We start from the raw sequence: 21,111 nt of genomic DNA on the forward strand, positions 1-21,111 counted from the left end.
CTATTTAACATTGTTCGCAAACGACATGCTACAGTAGCGGAAGTGTTTAGCAGATCACCACTAAATATCTCCTTTAGGAGAGCTTTAGTGGGGGATAAACTACATGACTGGCTCCGTTTGGTGCCTTCACATGGTCCCTACAAGCTAATGGCTCCTTCACGGTAAACTCCATATATAAAAATCTTGTTAATAGTGGTATAAAGGTTTCACAAGAAATTTGGCATACAAAGATACCTATAAAGATTAAGATTTTTATGTGGTACCTCAAAAAGGGGGTGTTACTTACAAAAGATAATTTAGCTAGGCAAAATTGGATTGGAAGCAAAGTTTGCAACTTCTGTAACCCAGAAGAAAGTATCCAACACCTTTTTTCAATTGCACTTAGAAGAAAGTATCCAACATCTTTTTTCAATTGCAATTACGCTAAATTTTATTCACTTAGTTTTTGGTTTAGCACCACCAAAGAATGTTGATGATTTATTTAATCTTAGGTTAAAACAGGGGGGTCATAAACCAAAACTTCGACAGGCATATCGGCTATGTGTTGGGTTATTTGGCTCTCTAGAAATGATGATGTTTCTAACAAATGTCAACCAAAAACTTTTATGCAGGTTTTATTCAGGGAATGTATTGGCTACGCCATTGGGCGCAGTTGCAGCATAGTGAGGATGATTCAAGCATGTCGCTTGCTAGAGATGTCGGCTCTTTATTTTTTCTCTTCCCATGGATGGCCTTTTAGTTTACGGATTGGCTTTCAATAAGCATGATCTGTACTTTAAACGTTTTGTGTGAAGTGGTGTGGTTGCTACTGCATGTAATAATATTGGTCTGATCCTCTCAATGAGGAGGGTGAAGCCAGATAATGTTTTCCATTATCTAAAAAAAATGGACCCCCAATGTCGCCGTGCTTATTGTTGAATTGTGGGAGTGCGTCAAGAAGATCAATGACAAAGGGTGTTAAATCACTACTGGCGATGGCTCCTAAACATGCTAACACACCAAGAAGAAGAGGGCAAATAACAGCGATAAGGAGAGCCAAGGTGAAGACAAAAAGGCTTTTAACTAGATAATGGCTACTCTAAATAATAATGAAGAATCAAGTGATGAGTCGTCACAATTTCACAATCCGCTCCTCAAAGAAAAGAATATTCCTTAAGCTCGATACTTCACATGTGCCTTATGAGCAAAGATATGAGTCATAGCAATATGATGATGAATCCAACCCCATATCTCCATGTCAAACTAGATTGTTTGAGCTGATTAAAGATCAATAAAAAGCCTTAGTTGGACAAGCAAAATAATTAATAAAATTCAATGCCATTAATGACATTCAAGCTACCTTTGTTACTATTTATGAACAATTGTTTATTAAATTCAATTTGCTTGATAAGAAGCATTATAACTTAAGTCCCTACTCAAGGATATTGAATCTCAACCAAAGGTTGAAAAGAAACCATCTACCTCTTTCATTTCTATCCCAAGCTAGATGCTTCTATGTGTAACAATTCGATTAATATATCTCGCTTACCTCTACGAAATGAAAATTATGTTAAGAATTGATTGGTATGTGGCTTCGGTCTATTCGGTTCTCCACTTCGTGAATCTATCATCGTGTAGGGATTTGGCCGATTTATCGCTGTGCACTTGATTGGGCCCAAGACTCAGTGGATTTTGCTTACCCCTCTTTTTTGAATGATGAAAGGGGTCCGGTGGGTCTACCTCGCTGCACGCCTTCTTCCTCTTGCAGACCAGTCGACGCTATAGGTGCAACAAGCCTGCCACCTTAGGTTTAGAAGTTGGATTACTACACTCCATCAACTGCTACATATATACCCTCGCTTCGTCTGAGATGGCCCTCCTAGATAGCTTATGCTCCCCACTTCAACCTCCACTCAATGAGGTCCCCTCTGCCCCCAAAAACATGTGTCTACGACGCCTCTGCTACCCTTGCTATGGCAAGCTGCACCTCCAGCAATGGCGAGCATGGCTTCTTCATCCCCGCTCTTCCTATGTTCCTTGGCATCATCACCGGCCACGCATCATCATCGCCGGCACGACGTTTGTTCCGTGTCCTGCCCTCGTTTGGGGGGTACAAGTGTATTTTGCCCTCTGCAGAGGGTCTTTTTGTAATCTGGTTGCTGTCTTAATATAATATCTGCTTTTATATTAAAAAAACAAACCTTCAAGAGCAACCACTACATCATCAACAAGAACCATCTGAAGTTGGTTGCTCAAAAGGTTGGAGCAAACAATGGGGATGGAATTGGCAGAATTGGGTACCCAAGCCATCAAAAAGATGGGAGTCTCAAACTGTTTGGGTTCCGAAAGCTCTGTTTGGGTTCCCAAAGAAGCTTAATGCACATAACTCAGGCCGAGTGATTAGGAGACTTGGCTGTTGGCTCCAACATGAAGGTTTAAACATTGTTCACAAGTTTGAGCATGTTGATGAAGAATTTTGATAACTATATACCCCAGATCACCCGTTCCAAACATAATTGAGGTAGTATGTAACTAGATTTCAGTTCATACAATTCTTTTGCATTTTGTACCTATGCTTGTCAGCTCGTCTGGATTGCATACAATTCTTTTGCATCTTGTACCTATACATGTCAAGGTATATAGATTTGCATCTCAACAACATTTCTGAAAAGCCAGCCCCTGCAAAGAACGGAATATTCAGCAAACCATGAATTTCCTGGGTTTAATCCTTCTTATCACAAATGAACCTCCTACAACAAACACCTTTGGCATTACGAACCGATGACAGATAACAGACACCAAATGTCCACCCTACCACAGGGAGCCACCATGGTGAAGGTGTGCTCCAACTCATTTGATGGACGATAGAGCAAATTAATAGTTGTATGTATAAGATTGTAGTGTTCAACAAAGTATACTCAAAACTTCCATTTCTTACTTTGTTTTCTTTGTGGACATGCTTTTCGGCAATGAACATATGTACATCAGTATATACTACTACCAGGGAAGTTGGTAGCTGGATGCCTGCATCAAGGGATGAGCAAAGTATGCACCCAAGGTTAAAGCTGTGATTGCAATGTAAGGTAACCGGAAGAACTCTTTGTAATAATCTTTGGGTAGCTTCTGCCGTCCATCGACAATTGCAGCGAAAGGAACAACACTTGTTCTCTTCTTCAGGACTTCAAACGCTTCACCATAGCGTGATGCCAACCTCCTGTCACCGTTCCAAGCACCAAACAGGTGGTGGCCAACCAGTCCAACGGAGGCTGCGACAGCAACCGAGTTGCCAATCCATAGTGTGTGAGCAAGGCACCAGATTACCTGGCCAACCATCTATGCAATAAACGAAGGCATGCTATAAGTCAAAGGTATAGTAAATCTCTATGCACTTTATAGAAAACTTTCAAAGAACAACCTACCTGTGGATGTCTGGTGATACGCATTATTCCAGTTTCCCACATATGCAACTTGGGCTTGTCTACAGCTGCCACTTCCAATAGATTGAAAGTAGATGGATAAAGAAAGAAGAAAGAGATGAATGATGAGAGCCAAACAAGTTCATGGATGCCAGCGATGCCCTGAACTTGCCACAATTGAATACCGTCATAGCGATGATTTATGAAGTATACCTAACAAGGTACAACAGCGTAATAAGATGCACTGAGATTCAGTTATTGAGGTACCATCTATCTGAAGGAAAGGAATACCAAGTACTCACAATAGTAGTAACTGCTAAAGGCAGTGAGATTCCAGCAAACAGCACACGGAAAGGACGCTCCCCTATTATTTTTTCCCCACTTTCCCGCAGGCTTGCCATACCACTATGGACTACAGCAAAAATGATGGTAAGGAGCAACATAACGACCTGAAATGGAATTGGACATGATCAGGATATTCATCTATTTGATTATTGGCAAATAGTACAACTAACCAATGTAAAATAAAAAGTACCCCCCCCCCCAAATAAAAAAAAACAGTCTATCATATCACCATGGAAGAAAACAAGTTCAATCAATGAAGACAGCAGCAACGCAAAAGAAAACAAAAGAATAAAACAAGAAGTGAAAGAAGGAAATGAGGGAATACAAAATAAGAAGTAAAAGAAGAATACAGATACCTTGAGTATAAAGTCCCAAAACATTGTGAAAAGAACTGTGGTTGTTCCTAAACACTAGAAGGATTAACATGTCAAGAACCACGAAGCTCAAGTTCTGTGCATCTCCAACAAATAACCATCAGGTCTACAGCATTATCAAATGGCCATGGGCAATCCAGGGTAAAATGGATATGGGATGCGGGAGGGAATAGAATGGCCAAACATGACGTGTGTTTGGCTGCAAACAAGAACTGGTGTATCAATACCCTTGCCACTGAGACCCCTACATAATGAGCTTGACTTCTCAATACCATGGGATTAGAGTTACTGTTAGTTTTTGCCCGTTAGATTTTGCCATTGATGTCCAATAACATGGGAGAAATTTTTAGAAATAGCATTTTCTGCCCCTGGATGGAATGGAAGCAAGGGTATTGTTCACCTGATGGCAGCAATCACCCAGGGGAAACAGAAGCAAAAGCAACAGCAGGTGTCAGTTGGTGGATTGTCATGTAACATCACCACTCGGATAGCTGGAACTGTGCCAGGGCGAGAATAAGCGCCCCCCAAGAAGTTGTAGACGTGTGGTTACCATAAGATCACCATGGAGGTGGGGAAGAAGACAGCAGATTTTCAGGAAAACAAGATAGTGGCGTGGTTCTATCATGCCAGCCACCAGCTCAATAAGTGTCGATAACACTACACTAGGCAGGGAGGTCACCACAACTGTGTTGAGGTGAATCCTCAGTAGCAACTCAATCAAAAATAGGAGGAAAAGAGGGGCATGACAAGAGCGCTCTGTAGGTGGCTACTTTTGGAGCAGAAAGAGCACGTGAGAGGAAAAAAAGAACATACTTGATCGGAGAACAGTAGTCTTGGTGAGCAGTGAAGATGAAGCAAGGTGTAGAGATGGGGAAGAGAACAAAGCTTCAAGAGCAGCACAGCCACTTCTACACCCTCACAGACAGAATTAGCAGAAAATCTGAAGCACCAGCGCTTTGCATAATTTTTTGCTATGTTTGCTTTCCCAAAAGAAAAAGGGGGTCATTAACAACTGCCCAAGCCTGAACATTCAAGACGTGCAGGTGCCAGGGCTCAAGCCCTGACTGCCAGGCTATCCCCTTGGTTATTTGCAATGGCATCTGCAAACTGATCTAGATTCAGTGGTACTTGCCTCACTGACACAATTTGAACTCTTTCAAGCATGCTTGCACATAGGAATATCTCTAGCAATCAAATTCTATAAATAAATATCTGGGATTATTTTCTTTGCATTAAAAAAGTTAAGTGGAACAGCCATATTTAGTTTCTAAAAAGTGGAAAATTCAATAAGGTACTTCATGCCAAAAGAATCTTGTATTGAGCAGTTATTATTTCTTTAGCGAGATTGACAGCATTAAGGATCTTCTCTTTCAGATACATTGACAACTGACTTTTGTTTGGAGAAAAAAGATATTGATCATCTACATAGTTACACTACGTGCATACTAATGAATTATCATAACCAGTCTAAGCGGCATGTGCTCCATTATGTAGTGAAGGTCAAGTTTTCAAAGGTTCACACAGATTGCCTCACGACCAGAGTTTCAATAGCCTACGTAATGAGTTCGAGCCATTTAGCTGCATGGAACCCAGCTACCTTCCTTGGTGACAAAGTTGAGCTCATAACTGAGCATAGCTGGTCAGCAACCTTGGTCTTGATTCATATTCCAATCCACTGTTAACTAATTGCCACCGCAAGCTTGTCAAGCACATTGACTAAACAGGGTTTCGTAGCATAAAAAGAAAACATTCAGACATGTTATCAAAGTAAACCGTTTGTGCTTGCATTAAAAATTCTTTGCAACATCAACATTAGCAGACCACTTGAATCCTGGGAGGCATCATTTTAGTTCTTGAAAGTTGTAACCTATATCAGTAACTACATTAGCTAGTATGGAATGGAAGATTCAGGGACGGGCTCCAAGAATCACATTCAAGAGCTATATATGAGCACGAAAAAAGTCTGGTTCGTCGTAAAGGAGGATTCAAAATTGATCTTCCTGTCACAGGCTCACAGCGCATATGAACAGAAAGGACAGTTTTTTTTTATAAGAAACAGAAAGGACTGTTGAATAACAATTAAACTAGTATTAAGCTAACAATGGTCTTAATGGCTCCAACAAAAGCACACCACGCTTATCCATATCCATCGCCAACACTAGAACTGTAGTAGTAGGAAGGAGACTGACACCATAAAATTCAATGCAATCCCCTGAACTTAAGCAAGCCGAAACCCCTGTAACTAAGCAAGCAAGCGCACCTCGTGGCTGTCGGAGACGGAGGCGACGGCGTCGAGGAACCTAGTCCCGACCCCGGTTCCGGGGTCGATCCACAGCACGTTGAGCGCCAAGAGCACCGCGGCGAGTATCGTGGCGAAGTAGGCCCACGACGCGACGCTCTGGTCCCCGAGCCGGAACGCGGCGGAATCCTCCCCCACGAGCCCGGGGCCCTTACCGCCGGCAGCCTCCCCTTCCCCCTCCGCGCCGCCCCCGACGGCCCGGGCGCGGTAGAGTAGGAGGGGGCGGGGGAGAGGGAGGAGCGGCGCCCGGGCTGGGCTCGGGGCGGGGCCGCCGGGCGGCCGCGGGAGGTGGACACGGCGGAGGTGGGAATGGCGGTGGGGGAGGAGGAGAGGCGGTGGAGCGGCGAGGTGGAGGCGGAGGTGGGAGGCCATGGCGGAGGCGAGTGCGCGTGCGAGTGGAGGTGGGGTGGTGGTGGCAGCCGAAATGGGGCGGCGAGGTTTAGAGTGGTGATGGCGGCATCTCGGGGGAAGGGCGGGCGGAGGATGCGGTGCGCGTGGGATTTGGAGGGTGGTGCGGACGTGCCGGCTTATCACGGCGGTAGTGGCAGCGCCCGCGGGGAACTCGGACAAAGAAAATTGTAAAATTGCAGGGATTTGATTTAATACAGTCCCAAACTGATGAGGTTGCCTTGTTTGCTCCAAACACGCGTGGATTGTAGTGAAAAATGAAATGATTTTCACCTCAGTCTCTTAACAAGCTATGTTACTTTTCTTAAAATATAAAAACCATAATCCTAGTTAGTTAACAAATCAAAAAAATATGAAATAAATAACAAATCAAAACTGGCTCTATGCAAAACGAATATAAAAGCTCGATATATCTGAAGTGGTGAATGAATTCTCCATCCAAACAACCAGCTTTGATTGTTTGATTTGTTTCTCTATATTATTGCCCTAATACTTTACTATCGCTTGGGCAACTTGAGTGTTTGATATGTATTACGATGTTAATGTTGGACCTACGGTCAAAAGGTAGTACCTTTATACCGTCTCTGGTGGTGCTTTACACTCGTCTCTGGTGGCGAAGTCGAATCCAGGTAAAAAGGCAGTCTACGCCAACGGGGCAGCAACCCCCTTCATAGAATTTTACATTTTTACTCCAGCAGTGGATACTCAATGGAAGGGGAAAAAACTAGTCTAGAGCAGTTCCCCTCCTAAATCGGAGAGTACTTTTGTATCCCATGCATGGTTGGCTGGTGGGTCTAGTCCATTTTATTTGTCCAGAATCGACTCCAAAACAAGTTTCGGTTTCTTTCTCTTCCACGAATAGCTTTCTCCAATAACAGTTCGACTCCAGGATGTGCCACGTCGGATGAAGATTCGGCCACTGGAGATAGTGGCGGACGTAGGGATTGAATCAAGCTCGGGCAAAATCTAAAACGTCTATCTCTATTCTCTTCTTATCTCTGGCACTTATCTCTGATAGAACGCTTTATCTCTGACAGAACAGAGTTGAGATCACGGAAACCTATTTCACATTTCAGTAGCTCGATTCTTGCAGGTTTTGCATGCCTCTTGCACTCACCGCACCGGAACTTGGGTAGGCGCCCAGCAAGACCGGAGCCAGGGCCCGTGCTGGGCGTGCTGCAGCACGTGCCTGGCCCAACTTATCCATTATAAATCTATAGTATTTAGATTTAAAAACAGTAGCATTCAAGCCTAATTTTATAGCACTTCATCCATTGGTCAGCTCTAGGAGGAAGGTGTTTCTTGCTCCGCATCTGACGCCTAGGGTCTCCGGGTCATGGGTCCGCCCATGACTGGGGAGAAGACCTTAGTAGAACATTGTCTCAGTGAGCTAGTATAAAAGCACATGCAGCAGCGATTCGATGCGTAGGAAAAAAAATATTAGACACATTATGCTCAGAGTCTATTTTTCATAAACCCATTCATACTTCTTTAGTGATGTGTTGCCTACATATAGCTATGACCCATCCCTTCCCTCACTGGATGTGACATCCTTATGTTCCGATGGAGGAACTGGATTCATTCTTTTTACTTGCTATGAACCGATGCGAAGAAATGCGTCAACCCCCACCCCCCACGCCCCCCCCCCCCCCCCGGCGCCCCCCTCCCTCCCTCTCTGCTTTTATATGCTCCAGTGGTCAAAAATTCTATGCTGGGCTATTTGGTTTAGTAGAAACATGTTATCTTCAAAAATTCTATCGCTAACTTTTTTTGCAGGTCATCTTCATGGGTACTTGGATCAAGTGTTGGTCAAGGCTCTCTAAGGAGGAAGAGAGGATCTTCTTGAAGGAAAATTGCCATCGTTTGGAGAGTACTGTCATGGAGATCTTCAACAAATTTGGCTGGAAGTTCAGAAATAGAATCGAGAACTAGAGCCTTGTTTCTTGTTCTTATGTGTTCTGAACTATGTATAATCATTTGAAGCGAGTAGCAGGCTTAGAACTGCATCATGTGTAATCCTTGGCTGCAAGCTTTTCACTCTGTTAGCGGAGGCCGGACGTTCTTTTCCTTAATCTAAAAAAATGCTCCAATGGTCAATTCGACTCATACTGCTGTCACGCCAGACCATGCATGGCCTTTTCTCCCTCACTGGAGATAGCCTAACAACCTTTTACTGGTTCTTGGTGGCAGATTTAATTTTGCAGCCGACGATCACCGCTTGAGGCAAGCGTCCCAACGTTTTACCGCACGCTGGCATTGCAAGAGTAACAGCTAGCTCTCTTCGCTTCATCTTATTTTGCTTTACGTCGAAGAAAATTCTACAGAAAATTTACTTCAATTTTTAGACTTGCTCACTGAAATAGTTGAAGATGCGATGACCACATCAAAAATTATGCAAATGCGATATCACATCAGACCTCAAAGAAACACCAGTAGGACGTAGGAACTAGTCGATTGATGAACAAAATTCATGGTTAGATGAGATGGCTCAGGCCACAACCGAGCTCGGCGTCTCTTATTGAAGAAATAATTCGGTGGGTCATACATAGATTACAATTATTACATAGAAGGCAGGGTATTATTCCCGCTGTTTTGAACATGCAGACTTGCACGAGCAGCACGTCCTGCCCTCATACCCCAATGCCTAAAAAGGAAGAAGAGTGCAAGGAAAGAGAGGAAGAAATGTTGCATCCCCAGTACAGTCAGTTTGGTAAGCTTTGTTCACCGCAGGTCACCTGTATAACTACAACAAAGTGAGTGTATCTTGTGTCTGTGTACGGTACGGATAAATATGAATGGTTACCCCTTTTATTTTTCAGAGGGCAAACGGGCAACAGGGTGGGGTAAGCAAGAACTTTTTCCTGCCTGAATGTGATACATGGCGAAGCACTGGAATGCAGAAGCTCAGAACAGCGGAGGAAGGATGGACGAGGACCTGTACAGCTTCAGCTTTTTGAATGTGTTGGGAGATAATTACTGAAGAGACAAGAATGGGAATAAGCATGAAGGAAGGCTGAGGAGGGCGGCTTATGACGCCTCTCTCTCAGTGCTTCCATTGCCGGAGGGTATTTGCTGGGAATCAGTTTGAGAAATCCTATGAGACCTTCCGGACCCTCCATCGAGCAATCTTTCAGAATGCCCTGGTGAGGATGCCAACTGGTAGTGCATGGTTGGCGCATCACCTGTCGGTGAGGTTGCAGCTGCGTACATAAGGGTTCCCATAGGATGGTCAAATTTGCAATTTGGACCAAACTTGCAGATGCCATAACGAGAATAGAAGGTGCAGACAGGCTCTCCCTGTTACCAGAAAAAAAGGAAAAGGGTGGTTAGCATAACGTCCACAGGTCTTACCTGTAGATAACTTAAACACTCCAAAAAAAAGTGTGAATAACATTAAAAACAGTTCATGTAAAGAACCAAAATCCAGTGACAAACATATACCACATGCACTCAATATTGCTTGTCAAATGCTTGGTATGTCAGGAGCACGACGGAAAGACGACTCGGATCAAGTCGCCGGCAACCTCACGGTGAACACAAACTCAGGCGAACACAGAGGACACGATCTCGTTGGTGCTGTCAACTTACAGCTTTTCCATGATCTATTGCTATGCTTATATAACAGATTACAAGGAAACGAATTTGGCCTTTACAATCAGCCCAAACACAATCATCACAATCACACGACATGTTTCTAAAACAAGCTACTAGCTAAACTAGGAAAAACACTAATCTAGCACCCAAGGTTTATTCTTGACAATCTCCTCCTAAGCCTTGTGGTGCGAACTGTATATATCAATCAGGCCACTCTTAGAACGAAGCTAATGGAACTTGGTCTTGCCGAGCGGCTTTGTCAGAATGTCACCCAGCTGTTCTTCGCTCCTGATGAACTCTACCTCGATCAGACCTGCCTCAACAGACTCCTGGACCAGATGGTACTTCACTTGGATGTACTTACTCTGGCCATGGAGTACTGGATTTTTCATCAAAGCTATGGCGGACTTGTTGTCCACCCTCAGCATTGGTGCTCTTGGTGCTGATCCCTGCACCTCAGCTAGCACTCTGGCTAGCCACAATGCCTGACAAGCAGCATTAGCAGCTGCAATGTATTCCGCCTCGCAGCTTGACTGCGCCACCACCTTCTGCTTCATGGACTGCCAGGTGATTGGGAATGAGCAATGAGCAGGCGCACCGAGTCCAGCCGCGCCACCGGAGCGAACACCTCGTCGTAGTCGATGCCGTGTCGCTGCGCATACCCCTTCACTACGAGGCGCGCCTTGTGCTTGGACACCACCCCGCGCTCGTCCCTTTTCACCTTGAACACCCATTTCAGTCCAATCGCTCGCCGCCCAAGTGGGAGATCAGCGAGAGACCAGGTCTGGTTGTCCTCGATCGCTTCCGTCTCCTCCATCATCGCCTTCCTCCAGCTTGGGCTGCGCTCTACCTCAGCGAACGAGGCTGGCTCGTTGGAGCTTACAGCGTGCAGCTCCTCCATCAGCAGTGCTCGTGGCACGAACCTTGTTGGCAACAATGACCCGAGGATGTTGTCGAGCTTGCGAAACCGGAGCGGAGCATCTTCATCATGTTCGACGTCCAGGTGGTCGTCACCGCCGGCTGGTGGCGAGGCGAACTCCACTGCCTGCGTACTGCCGGTCCCTCCTGGTGCCTCTCCTGCAGTGGCGTGCGGCGATAGTGGCGGGGTCGTGTCGCCGTCTGCAGGAGCCTCCCCAGGTGCCTCGACAGCGCCCTCAGCTGCCAAAGGTCCCTGGCTCATGCTGGAGTATTCCACCATGAACACGTCGACGCTGCCACCCGCTGCGCCGGAGTTGCCGCAGGTGCCCTAGTCCCACTGGGCTTGTTCGTCGAAGACGACGTCCCGCGTCACATGGACAATCTTGGTGACGGGGTCGTAGGCGCGGTACGCCTTTGTTCCGCGCTCATAGCCGATGAAGATCATCTTGCGGCCTCGATCTTCCAGCTTCGTCGGGTGAGGCCATGTGTTGCGGACGTAGACAATGCAGCCGAACGTCTTGAGATGGTGCACGGCCGGCTTCTTCCCGTGCCATGCCTCAAACGGCGTCATGCCGCCCACGCTCTTCGTCAGGCACCTGTTCAGCACATATACCGCCGTGCTTACCGCTTCGCCCCAGAACCAGCCGGGCAGTCCCTTCGCCTTGAGCATGCTCCTCGCCGCCGCCACTACAGTCCCGTTCCGGCGCTCCACCACACCGTTCTATTGTGGACTGTAGGGCGCGGTGTGCTGCCGGTGAACGCCGTCCGCCGCGCAGTACTCCGCGAACTCGATCGAGGTAAATTCACCCCCTCGATCAGTTCGGAGCGCCCTGAGCTTGACTCCAGACTCACCCTCTGTCCACGCCTGGATCTCCTTGATAGCAGCCGCAACACGATCCTTTGAAGGAATCGCGGCTACCCACATGTATCTGCTCAAATCGTCCACCAGCAACAAGAAGTACCTGTTGCCCCTTGGCGTTGCCGGCATGATAGGACCGCACAGGTCCCCGTGCACTAGCTCCAGGCGTTCCCGCGCGCGGTATTCTGCTTGCGCCGAGAAGGAGGTGCGCCTCTGCTTGCCTGCCTGGCAAGCCTCGCAGACCCGCTCCACCTGGCCAAGCTCCGGCAGCCCTCGAACCAGCTTTTCCCAAGCCAGCTTCCGGAGCGCCGCCATGTTGACATGGCTGAAACGCTCATGCCAGCGCCACGCCACCTCGTCATCACGTCCGCGCACCGCCAGGCACACAGGCTGTGCCATCCTGATGCGGATCAGGTACAGCCGGTTCTCCCATGGCACCCTCGCCAGCAGTTGACCGCCGGGCTCCCGAATCCTCATGACCCCATCGTCAATCTTGATCTTGTACCCGACCTCGTCGAGCTGTCCGATGCTCACGATGTTCGTCGTCAGCCGAGGGATGAAGTAGACCCCGTCAAACGAGCGAAGCTCACCGTTCTTGCACACGAATGTGACCGTGCCGCGGCCTTCGATTGGCGCCGCCGAGTCGTCTCCGAAGCGTACGGTGCCCAGCACCGCCGTGTCCAGCTTGGCGAAGGTGACCCTGGACCCGGACATGTGGTTAGTTGCCCCGGTGTCCAGGACCCACGTCTCTGCCTCATGCTCCGTCTCCTCTCCAAACTGGGCGAAGACTTTTTGCTCCCGGATCTCAATCTGAGACCCGGATCCCGCTCCCGATGCCTCATGTCTGTCGCCGTCATGCGCCTGCCCCGCCCTCTACAGCGGCAGGACAGCACGCGGCAGTGGGACCACCGTCGAGGATGTGGCCGCCGGCGACCTGTGTGGTGCTGCTGTGGTGGATCACGGCGGCGGCGGATGGGGAATGATTGGGGAGGCCCTGACGAGAAGGAGCGACGCCTCCTCATCTTCCTGGACCACGTGGGCTTGCTCCTTCTTGGGCCGTGATGGGCATTCACGAGCCCAATGTCCCATCTTTCCGCATCTCCTGCACTCATCACCAGTGGGCTTACCACGACCCACTTGACGAGCGGCCTCCACGCCCACGCCCTCGCCCTCGTCTTCCTCCTCCGCGACGCCCCGAGCCGCCGCTGGTTCTGCCGCCAGAGTGGTTTTCCGCCTCCCTCGCCTTTCGCCGGGCATCCCACTCCTCCGTGAGGTAGAGGCGCCCGTCGTGCTGCAGCGACCCTGGAGCCTCCTCGAAGGCGTCCTCCACCGCCTTCAATCGCCCCACCAGATCCGAGACGGTGAGGGTCGATACGTCGAGGAGCGTGGTGATCGAGAGAACGATCTGCCTGAAGCGCTGAGGAATGCTTCGGACGAACTTCTCGACGACCTTCTTCTCGTCCACTAGGTCACCGAGCGTGGTGAGGGTCGCCGCCATGCCATTAAGGCGCAACGCGTAGACCTCAACGGACTCGCCGTCGCCGAACGTCGCCAACTCGAACTTTCGCCGGAGTTGTACCGCGGCTGCCTTTTTGACACGGTCGCTGCCGACCCTCATGTCAGAGATGGTCTTCCAGGCCTCCTTCGCTGTGTCCTTGCCGACGATGGAGGGCACCATCTCCGACAGCACCGCGCTGCAAAGAGCCTCAATCGCCATCATCTCATCGTGCTCATCAGCGCCCACTTTCTCGACGACGTGCCAGAGCGACCTCGCCTTCAACTTCACCTTCATCAGCAGCGCCCAATCGGAGTAATTGGTCTTGGTAAGGACGGGATAGCTACTCCCGCCGTTCACCTCACGAATCACCCGCTGGATCACAACGGCATTGCTGGTAGAGCCGTCGCCGAGCTTCTTCTCTTCATCCATCACTCCCCGGTCTGGAAACCGGCTCTGGTACCAATTGTTAGGAGCACGACGGAAAGACGACTCGGATCAAGTCGCCGGCAACCTCACGGTGAACACAAACTCAGGCGAACACAGAGGACACGATCTCGTTGGTGCTGTCAACTTACAGCTTTTCCATGATCTATTGCTATGCTTATATAACAGATTACAAGGAAACGAATTTGGCCTTTACAATCAGCCCAAACACAATCATCACAATCACACGATATGTTTCTAAAACAAGCTACTAGCTAAACTAGGAAAAACACTAATCTAGCACCCAAGGTTTATCCTTGACATGGTAGACATGAGAGAATGGAGAATATAAATGGCAACAGACTCATAGAACTGGCATTTAGAGGAATGGTTGAACAAATTGCTACTACACTAATATGGAACATGCGATAAATCAGTCTATAAAAAACTGAGTTAGGCAGTATGATAAGCTCATAAACATCCTAAATCTTAGGTGCGGATTTGATAGGCTAATGGAGATCTCTTTCTTTTCTTTTTTTACTGAAAGTAGCTTCTTGTTAAGTTTTGCCTTCCTAGATTTCTGCAAGCTATTTCAAGTTCTTCACTAATTTCAGAAAAATAACACAGCTTAGAAAATCTATCTATATGCAGAGATTATAAAAGTTGTTTTGCATCTCTACTTTCTTTGCCTTAACTTCATTTAGCACGATGTCAAAGCTGTTCATCTTCACATTATCATCATTTCATATAATAAAGGCCCAAGCAAACTTTGCTGAACATCTGATCCATGAGAAAGTTTTCACTTGTTAGTTGTCAACACTTTCTTAAAGAGTCAGTCCTGAAAATCGTATCATTTACCCAAGCTACAAGGGCTAGAACATACACACAGGAAATTTGTCTTAAAATATTTTATCAAGTGGAATCAGTTTCATAATTTCTGCTGGGTGAAACCAACATGGAAAAACAACATTACCGGGTGAAGTGGAAGACCTAATGGACTCAATGCACAGTTTGGAGCAGGAATCAGCCGCTCCTTAGGGTGATTAAACTTGCAAACAGCACCAAACTTGCAGTCTCCGGTTTTCATATAGAACTGACACTCAGGCTGGTCAGGTCTCTCAGGAAATATGTTCTCTCCTTGTACTGCATAAAGTCCAACAGGAACAGAACCTGCTTGGTATGATGGATACATTCCATGTTCACCCATACCAGTTGTTTCACTTTGATGTGAGCTAGCATAGTATTGAGTCGTTCCAGGTGTTCGTTGTTGGTCATCTGGAGAAGATGAGCCCATTTGTGCCTAACAGACATAAATAAAATGCTGATCACGTATAAGTTCCATAAGACAAATACCAAATAAAACTGATAGTAAAAAATAATTGTATTACAGATGTCCTGAAAATGATATTGCACATGGCATGGAATTGCTTTTGATCACAAGGTAAAGGTTCATTAGAAGTATCAACTGACACTTATCTGCAATTCAAGTCAGGAAGTAGGGATGTACACAAGAAGGTTTCAGTAAGTCAGGCCAGTTGGAAGACCCAACTGCAACACACTAGATGGGATAGGCTCAGTTCGACAGGTTGGGAATGGGCGATAAATAGGTTGGATTAGGTAGGTTGCACGAGTCAAACATTTTGATTGTAACAGTAGAGTGGGATAGTTCAGTGCATGTTAAGTAAGGTAGGATGGAGGTACTCACTCCTAGATAGAAAATAAAAATCATTGTCTCTGATGCACTGGAGGTCGACTAGTAAACAAGGCTAGTATAATGCATGACAAATAGTGGCTGAGTTGTGGTGCATGATGAGCATTACACAGTAAAATGCCTTGTTACATGCTGCCTTTGGTATCGGTACCACTGTGTTAGAATAATAAATATGGAGGGAACACATATTATGCATTAACATAGATCAACAGCATACAGGTTTGACAAAAAAAGGAAGCTATTGAAGTATGAAGAGAAAGGGTTGAAGGACATACAGCATAAGGATTCCACCCTGGAACTTGAACAAGGCCCTGGGGAACAATCACTTGTGCATAGCCTGAATGACCAGGCCACCGAGGACTTGCAATAAATGATGCAGATCTTGACAAAGTCCAATTAGTAACAGCCCCAGGATATGTATGTTGACCAGGAGAGGTTGCAGATTGCCCAGGTGAATAAATAGAGCCACGTACAGCAACCATCGTATTGGAGGGCGGTGGATGATGAAATTTACATGTGCTCGCAAATTTGCACTGCCCTGTTCTCAAATAATAAGCACATTCCTTCTCATTCTGCAGTAATAAACTGCAAGTAAATAAAAGCTAATCACGCAGACAAGCTAAGAGATTTCAGGCAATTATTGTTAACAACGAGCAATTGATCAACAACCAAAAACAAAGGAATTTTAGAACAGACCGGCCTTATTGGGTAACCTAGAACATTCAACTGTACTCGTGTTGCAATCGCAGCCTTTTCTCTGGGGTGATGAAACTTGCATGTTGCTCCAAACTTGCATGTCCCAGTCTTCAGATAATACTGTAAATGAATCGATATTAAAATTTGTAGGACCATAGTTCATCTAGGCCCAGATTGAAACACCAGCCCAATCAAAATAGTAGTTAAAACAATGTAGAAGATTGGATGTTTCATAAGTTTAAAACCTGAAGTCCAATTTTAACTCATAGCAATGAAATGTAAATAAAAAACATATGCCCACAGAGAGAGGGAAAAAAGTGTGGGCAGATAGACTAAAATGGATTAGGAATTCTACAAAGAGGGAATGATTTATAGAGTTGTAGGCTTAAACAGAAGAACATAAAGAGGCATGTTATGATAATTTTCATAAAGCTAAGCTGAACAAAATTTAGATCATTGGGTCATGGCATCTGATTAACACCGAATCTATACCTATAAGAATTATTAGGAGCTTGGCTAAAAAAACTTGAACAAGTAAATGATCATGCCATTCACCCACAACTTAGGTCAACTCTTCAGGTTACATCTACCAAGAAACATGGTAGTGCAGCTTTGAGAAAGGAAAACATGGATACAATGGATACTTCTCAGAATGTCATTATTTAAAGCTATTTTCTGTAGACTAAGCAGGGAAATCAAGCAAAACGTCTGCCTGCCTGCCATATATAACATAAGATTGACGATCACCATCAAAAATATTTGATTCTGGAAACTGGCTAATTTTATGATAAATCGTACATCACATGGTTTCGAAAATTTAAATGAAGAGAAAATGATGATCTAACAGCTACTTAATAACTAAAAACTCACTTGACACTCTGGTTGACCAACTCTATAAGGATACTCCCCTTTCATCCTTGCAGCGGCAACAGCCTAATTTAACCAAAAGTAACTGAAGTCAAGACCAGAATTAAAATCAAGCAGTAAGTAACATTTGATAAAACTATATGCCCTTAAATAGAATAAAAGCTACCAAAAATTTCGCATATATTTAAAATGTAGGCAGCTGCATCAAGCATAGAATAAAGAAAAGAAAGGAAAATCGTAAGCTAGAGTACTTTGTGTTATGAGAATAGCAAAATTGCCCATGCATTCAATGGCACAAGAAATCAAACAATTACATACTTCATGTGAGATGGTGTCACGGAGGATGTACAAATGACAAAATATGTAGATCATTAATGTTATGTGCAAATAAAATAAGACAGCCAGCAAAATTCCCAACAATCAGACTCAGGGGCAAGGATGGGTAAATAATGCGAAGTTTATGGGCAGATCACCACCACCACCAACTCAAATGTTTTAAGTAGTAAAGATAAAGCTATTTGGCAGATCACAGAAAATATGGCAGGCTGAATGCATCAAATAAAACTATTATCTTCATTATAAGAGTGCACCAGTTAAGCCATGTAAGTCATAACCATCGAATATCAGATAGAACATGTTAAATGAGTAACAGAAAAAAGAAAATGATGCATTGCAACATCACCTTGCATTCTTAAGGTGAACATAAGGAAAATTATTTCACAAAAATTCATTACTGGTCAAATTATATGGCCTCATTCTAGCCCTTTACGGTAATAGACAGAATTCCAGATCACAAATTCAAGGTTCATTTGTAAGCGTAACAAATGAAGGAAAGACAGATTTAGTTTAGGTCTATCCACAGCACTGAATTCAGTTGAATTTGCATTTTCCAACACTAAGGTATCATGCTTTAGTATGTCACCTCCTTAACAAACTAAATATCAGTAGAAATAATCAAACTTGACAACTATTTTGTTGCTCTAATTAATTTAGTTAAGATACTTGGTTTCTTCGGAATATGGTAGAAAGTTGGAAGAATCTATAAAGCTCTCAAGAGACTCATACAGAAGTGTTAACTTATGAGCCTACATAGCAATGGCCAAAGGGGGAGGATGAATGGAAACTATTGACATCATGACACATTAGAAGTAAACTTCCAGCAATTGTAGTACAATAATGTATAGAAATGACAACAAATTTCAATATATTACAGACAAAGATATAGTTTGAAGCTACCAGCTTCCTGTTTGGCGGGTGATTGAACTTGCACGTTGCCCCAAATCTACAAAGTCCAGTCCTCATATAATAACTACAGTCTGGTTCTCCAATTCTCTCAGGGAAGGGACCATGTTCCATAGATTCTCCTCCTCCTAAAGTCATTTGCCACATGGCCTCTGCAACCATTAAGAATTTGCTTTAGCAACTAGCTACCACTCTACATATTCACATTAAGACTCCATGCTTAAGAAGAATTAAGCTGAAAACTACATCAACATGTGGCAAAGAAGCCAAGCAACTCTGCATAAACACTTCCAGTGATAATACTAGCGTACAGCCATCTATTTCCAAACTCAATCGGAAGTTCATATCTTTTTACCAGATTTGTATAAAATGTTGTCCAACATGCTAGTCAACAATGCATTGACATTTTTGGAAGGCATTGTTATGAAATTTCCTTTGTTTCATTGAAAAGATGTAATAGCACATTGAAACAGGTACATCTAATTTATTAGTCTGGCATCCACTACTTATACTGAAATGGAAAAAGGGATACTATAGGCAAGAAAAGTGCATGGCACCAACACATGTCAAGTGCACTAAACAGACAAATAATCAACCTGCCTAAAGGTCTTGACTTTTCCTCCAGAAGATAAAGAAGCATGTCAGTATGCCACCAATTTGGTCAGATGCTAGACTAAAATGAAAAATATTTCTGCTTCAGAAAGAATGGCAATGCTTCTTTGAAACCTTTTCAAACCCAAACCGACCTGGTTTGACCAATATGGAGCACAGATGATAGAGAGCACTTCTCATTCAGTGGTGGCCACAAAAACAGTTGAGCCCACTCATGCGCCTACCAATTTCTAGAAAGGCTAACAAGTGAAAGTGCAACTGATAATCAGAAGCAAAAGCACCTGCACAAGCAAACTAAACCCAACTCAACTCTGTCCAGAAAGATAATAATAACAGAAACTTGGTTCTGAGCACTCAGAGCTTCATAACGCAACTGAGACAAGCAGTCCTCCCAATGCTTGAAGCAGAAGCAAATTACCATCTCATCCAACAGCTGAAAAGGCAGGGTACACCATGCCCTCTAAGTGGAGGGCAAAAGTAAATCCACCAAAGGGTGACACCTTTAACTAAAAGTCAAGCATCTGTCTGTCTGTCCCCTAATTCTTCAAACTGGAACTGTAACCAAACACATTTCAGTATTTATTACTTCCTTCTTTCAGCAATCAAACGAGGAGTGCAGACCTCTGCTTTTCCCAGGATTCCCATGCTTACAGGTGCATGCCTAAGTGTTACTACCTTGAACCCAAGGGGCGCGGATGAGAAAAGCATAGAAGAATTAAAATTTTATAACCCCGACCTACCACGATGATCGCAAATATACAGCATTGAAGCCACCGACACAGAAGAAAAGACAACCGAGAGGCCGAGACAACGCGAAGCGACGATCACGAACTAAGCATCGCCCATCTTAACCCGCCGAATTCCAATCCAGTCCAGCTTGCACCTTCCGCTCGAACCCCGAAACTAGCAATGCCAGAGCACCACACGCGCAGCGGTACGGGACCGTCGCAAGCGCGCGCCGATCCCCAAGGCCGTTTGGCCCAATTCCAGCCCCGATTTCAGCGGAATTCTCCGCGACCAAGCCGTGAACTAATCGCCTGCAGCCTCACGATTGGCGACACGCATCGAGCTCCACGGCACGGCGACCCCACCCGCTCCCCTGCACCGACCCCGCTCCCTGCCCCGCGCGCGCGACATTGCACCGTCGGCGCCGCGGCACCCCGGCGATGGCACGGGGGAGAGGGGGGCCAGGCCCCCACGGCAGGAACAAGAGTAGTAGTAACCGGCGCTCACCTTCCGCGGCCCCATGGTGGTGGGGCCCGATCGCGACGCCCGCCGGGGAGGAGGAGCCCTCCCCGCCCCCGGTTCCCCCGCCGCCGCCGGCCGCTCCAGCTCCCGCCGCCGCCATCAGGGCCTCCCCGGCATCAGATCAGAGGGCGCCGCGAGGGGGGAGGCAGAGTGGAGTGGGGGAGAAGCGACGCGAGGCGAGAGGAGGAGAGGAGCCAAGCCAAGCGGCAGGCGTCCGTCCATCCCCGGCTCGGACAGCCAGTCGTTTTTGTTCCGCGCCCACCTGCACCTCCCCCGTTTCTCACCCGCGCGCCCCCGCGACCGCAACCGAAACCACCCGCGGGCGCAAAATCCCAGGCGCACCCCGGCTGCGCACACAGCCACGCAGCAGGGATGGGGGCAGCTGCAGAAAAAAAACTTCATTTATGCCACACCAACGAACGAACTAAATTGAAAGCGCATTGTTGGCTGTCCGTTTTGGACGTAGCTCCATTTTTGACAACCAGAAATATCTTTATTGTAGGCCAACTGATATTTCAAAATCGAGATGCATTGAATTGCTAAGTCTGCGGATCAAAATTTGAGATAGATTGTATTGATGCGGTGGTGCAGCAGAACTGCGTTGGCGGTGGTGTGTTGCTTG

At 46.1% G+C, this 21,111-nt stretch overlaps 2 protein-coding genes across 2 annotated transcripts; both read right to left on the bottom strand.

The window, feature by feature from the left end:
• Positions 1 to 2,675: 2,675 nt before the first annotated feature.
• Positions 2,676 to 6,944, bottom strand: LOC112887978 (15-cis-zeta-carotene isomerase, chloroplastic). The gene is made up of 4 exons (XM_025954282.1): positions 6,375 to 6,944; positions 3,698 to 3,844; positions 3,399 to 3,608; positions 2,676 to 3,312 (listed from the first exon to the last, which is right to left on the bottom strand). The coding sequence occupies exons 1-4, from the start codon at positions 6,783 to 6,785 to the stop codon at positions 2,977 to 2,979; spliced, it is 1,104 nt and encodes a 367-aa protein (XP_025810067.1). The 5' UTR covers positions 6,786 to 6,944; the 3' UTR covers positions 2,676 to 2,976.
• A 2,351-nt stretch (positions 6,945 to 9,295) lies between these two features.
• Positions 9,296 to 20,711, bottom strand: LOC112887977 (zinc finger CCCH domain-containing protein 66). The gene is made up of 7 exons (XM_025954281.1): positions 20,475 to 20,711; positions 18,624 to 18,781; positions 17,391 to 17,453; positions 16,521 to 16,640; positions 16,100 to 16,396; positions 15,087 to 15,413; positions 9,296 to 10,118 (listed from the first exon to the last, which is right to left on the bottom strand). The coding sequence occupies exons 1-7, from the start codon at positions 20,587 to 20,589 to the stop codon at positions 9,849 to 9,851; spliced, it is 1,350 nt and encodes a 449-aa protein (XP_025810066.1). The 5' UTR covers positions 20,590 to 20,711; the 3' UTR covers positions 9,296 to 9,848.
• Positions 20,712 to 21,111: the final 400 nt, after the last annotated feature.

The sequence above is a fragment of the Panicum hallii genome, chromosome 3 (genome assembly GCF_002211085.1).
Source record: "Panicum hallii strain FIL2 chromosome 3, PHallii_v3.1, whole genome shotgun sequence".
Classification (NCBI taxonomy): Eukaryota; Viridiplantae; Streptophyta; class Magnoliopsida; order Poales; family Poaceae; genus Panicum; species Panicum hallii.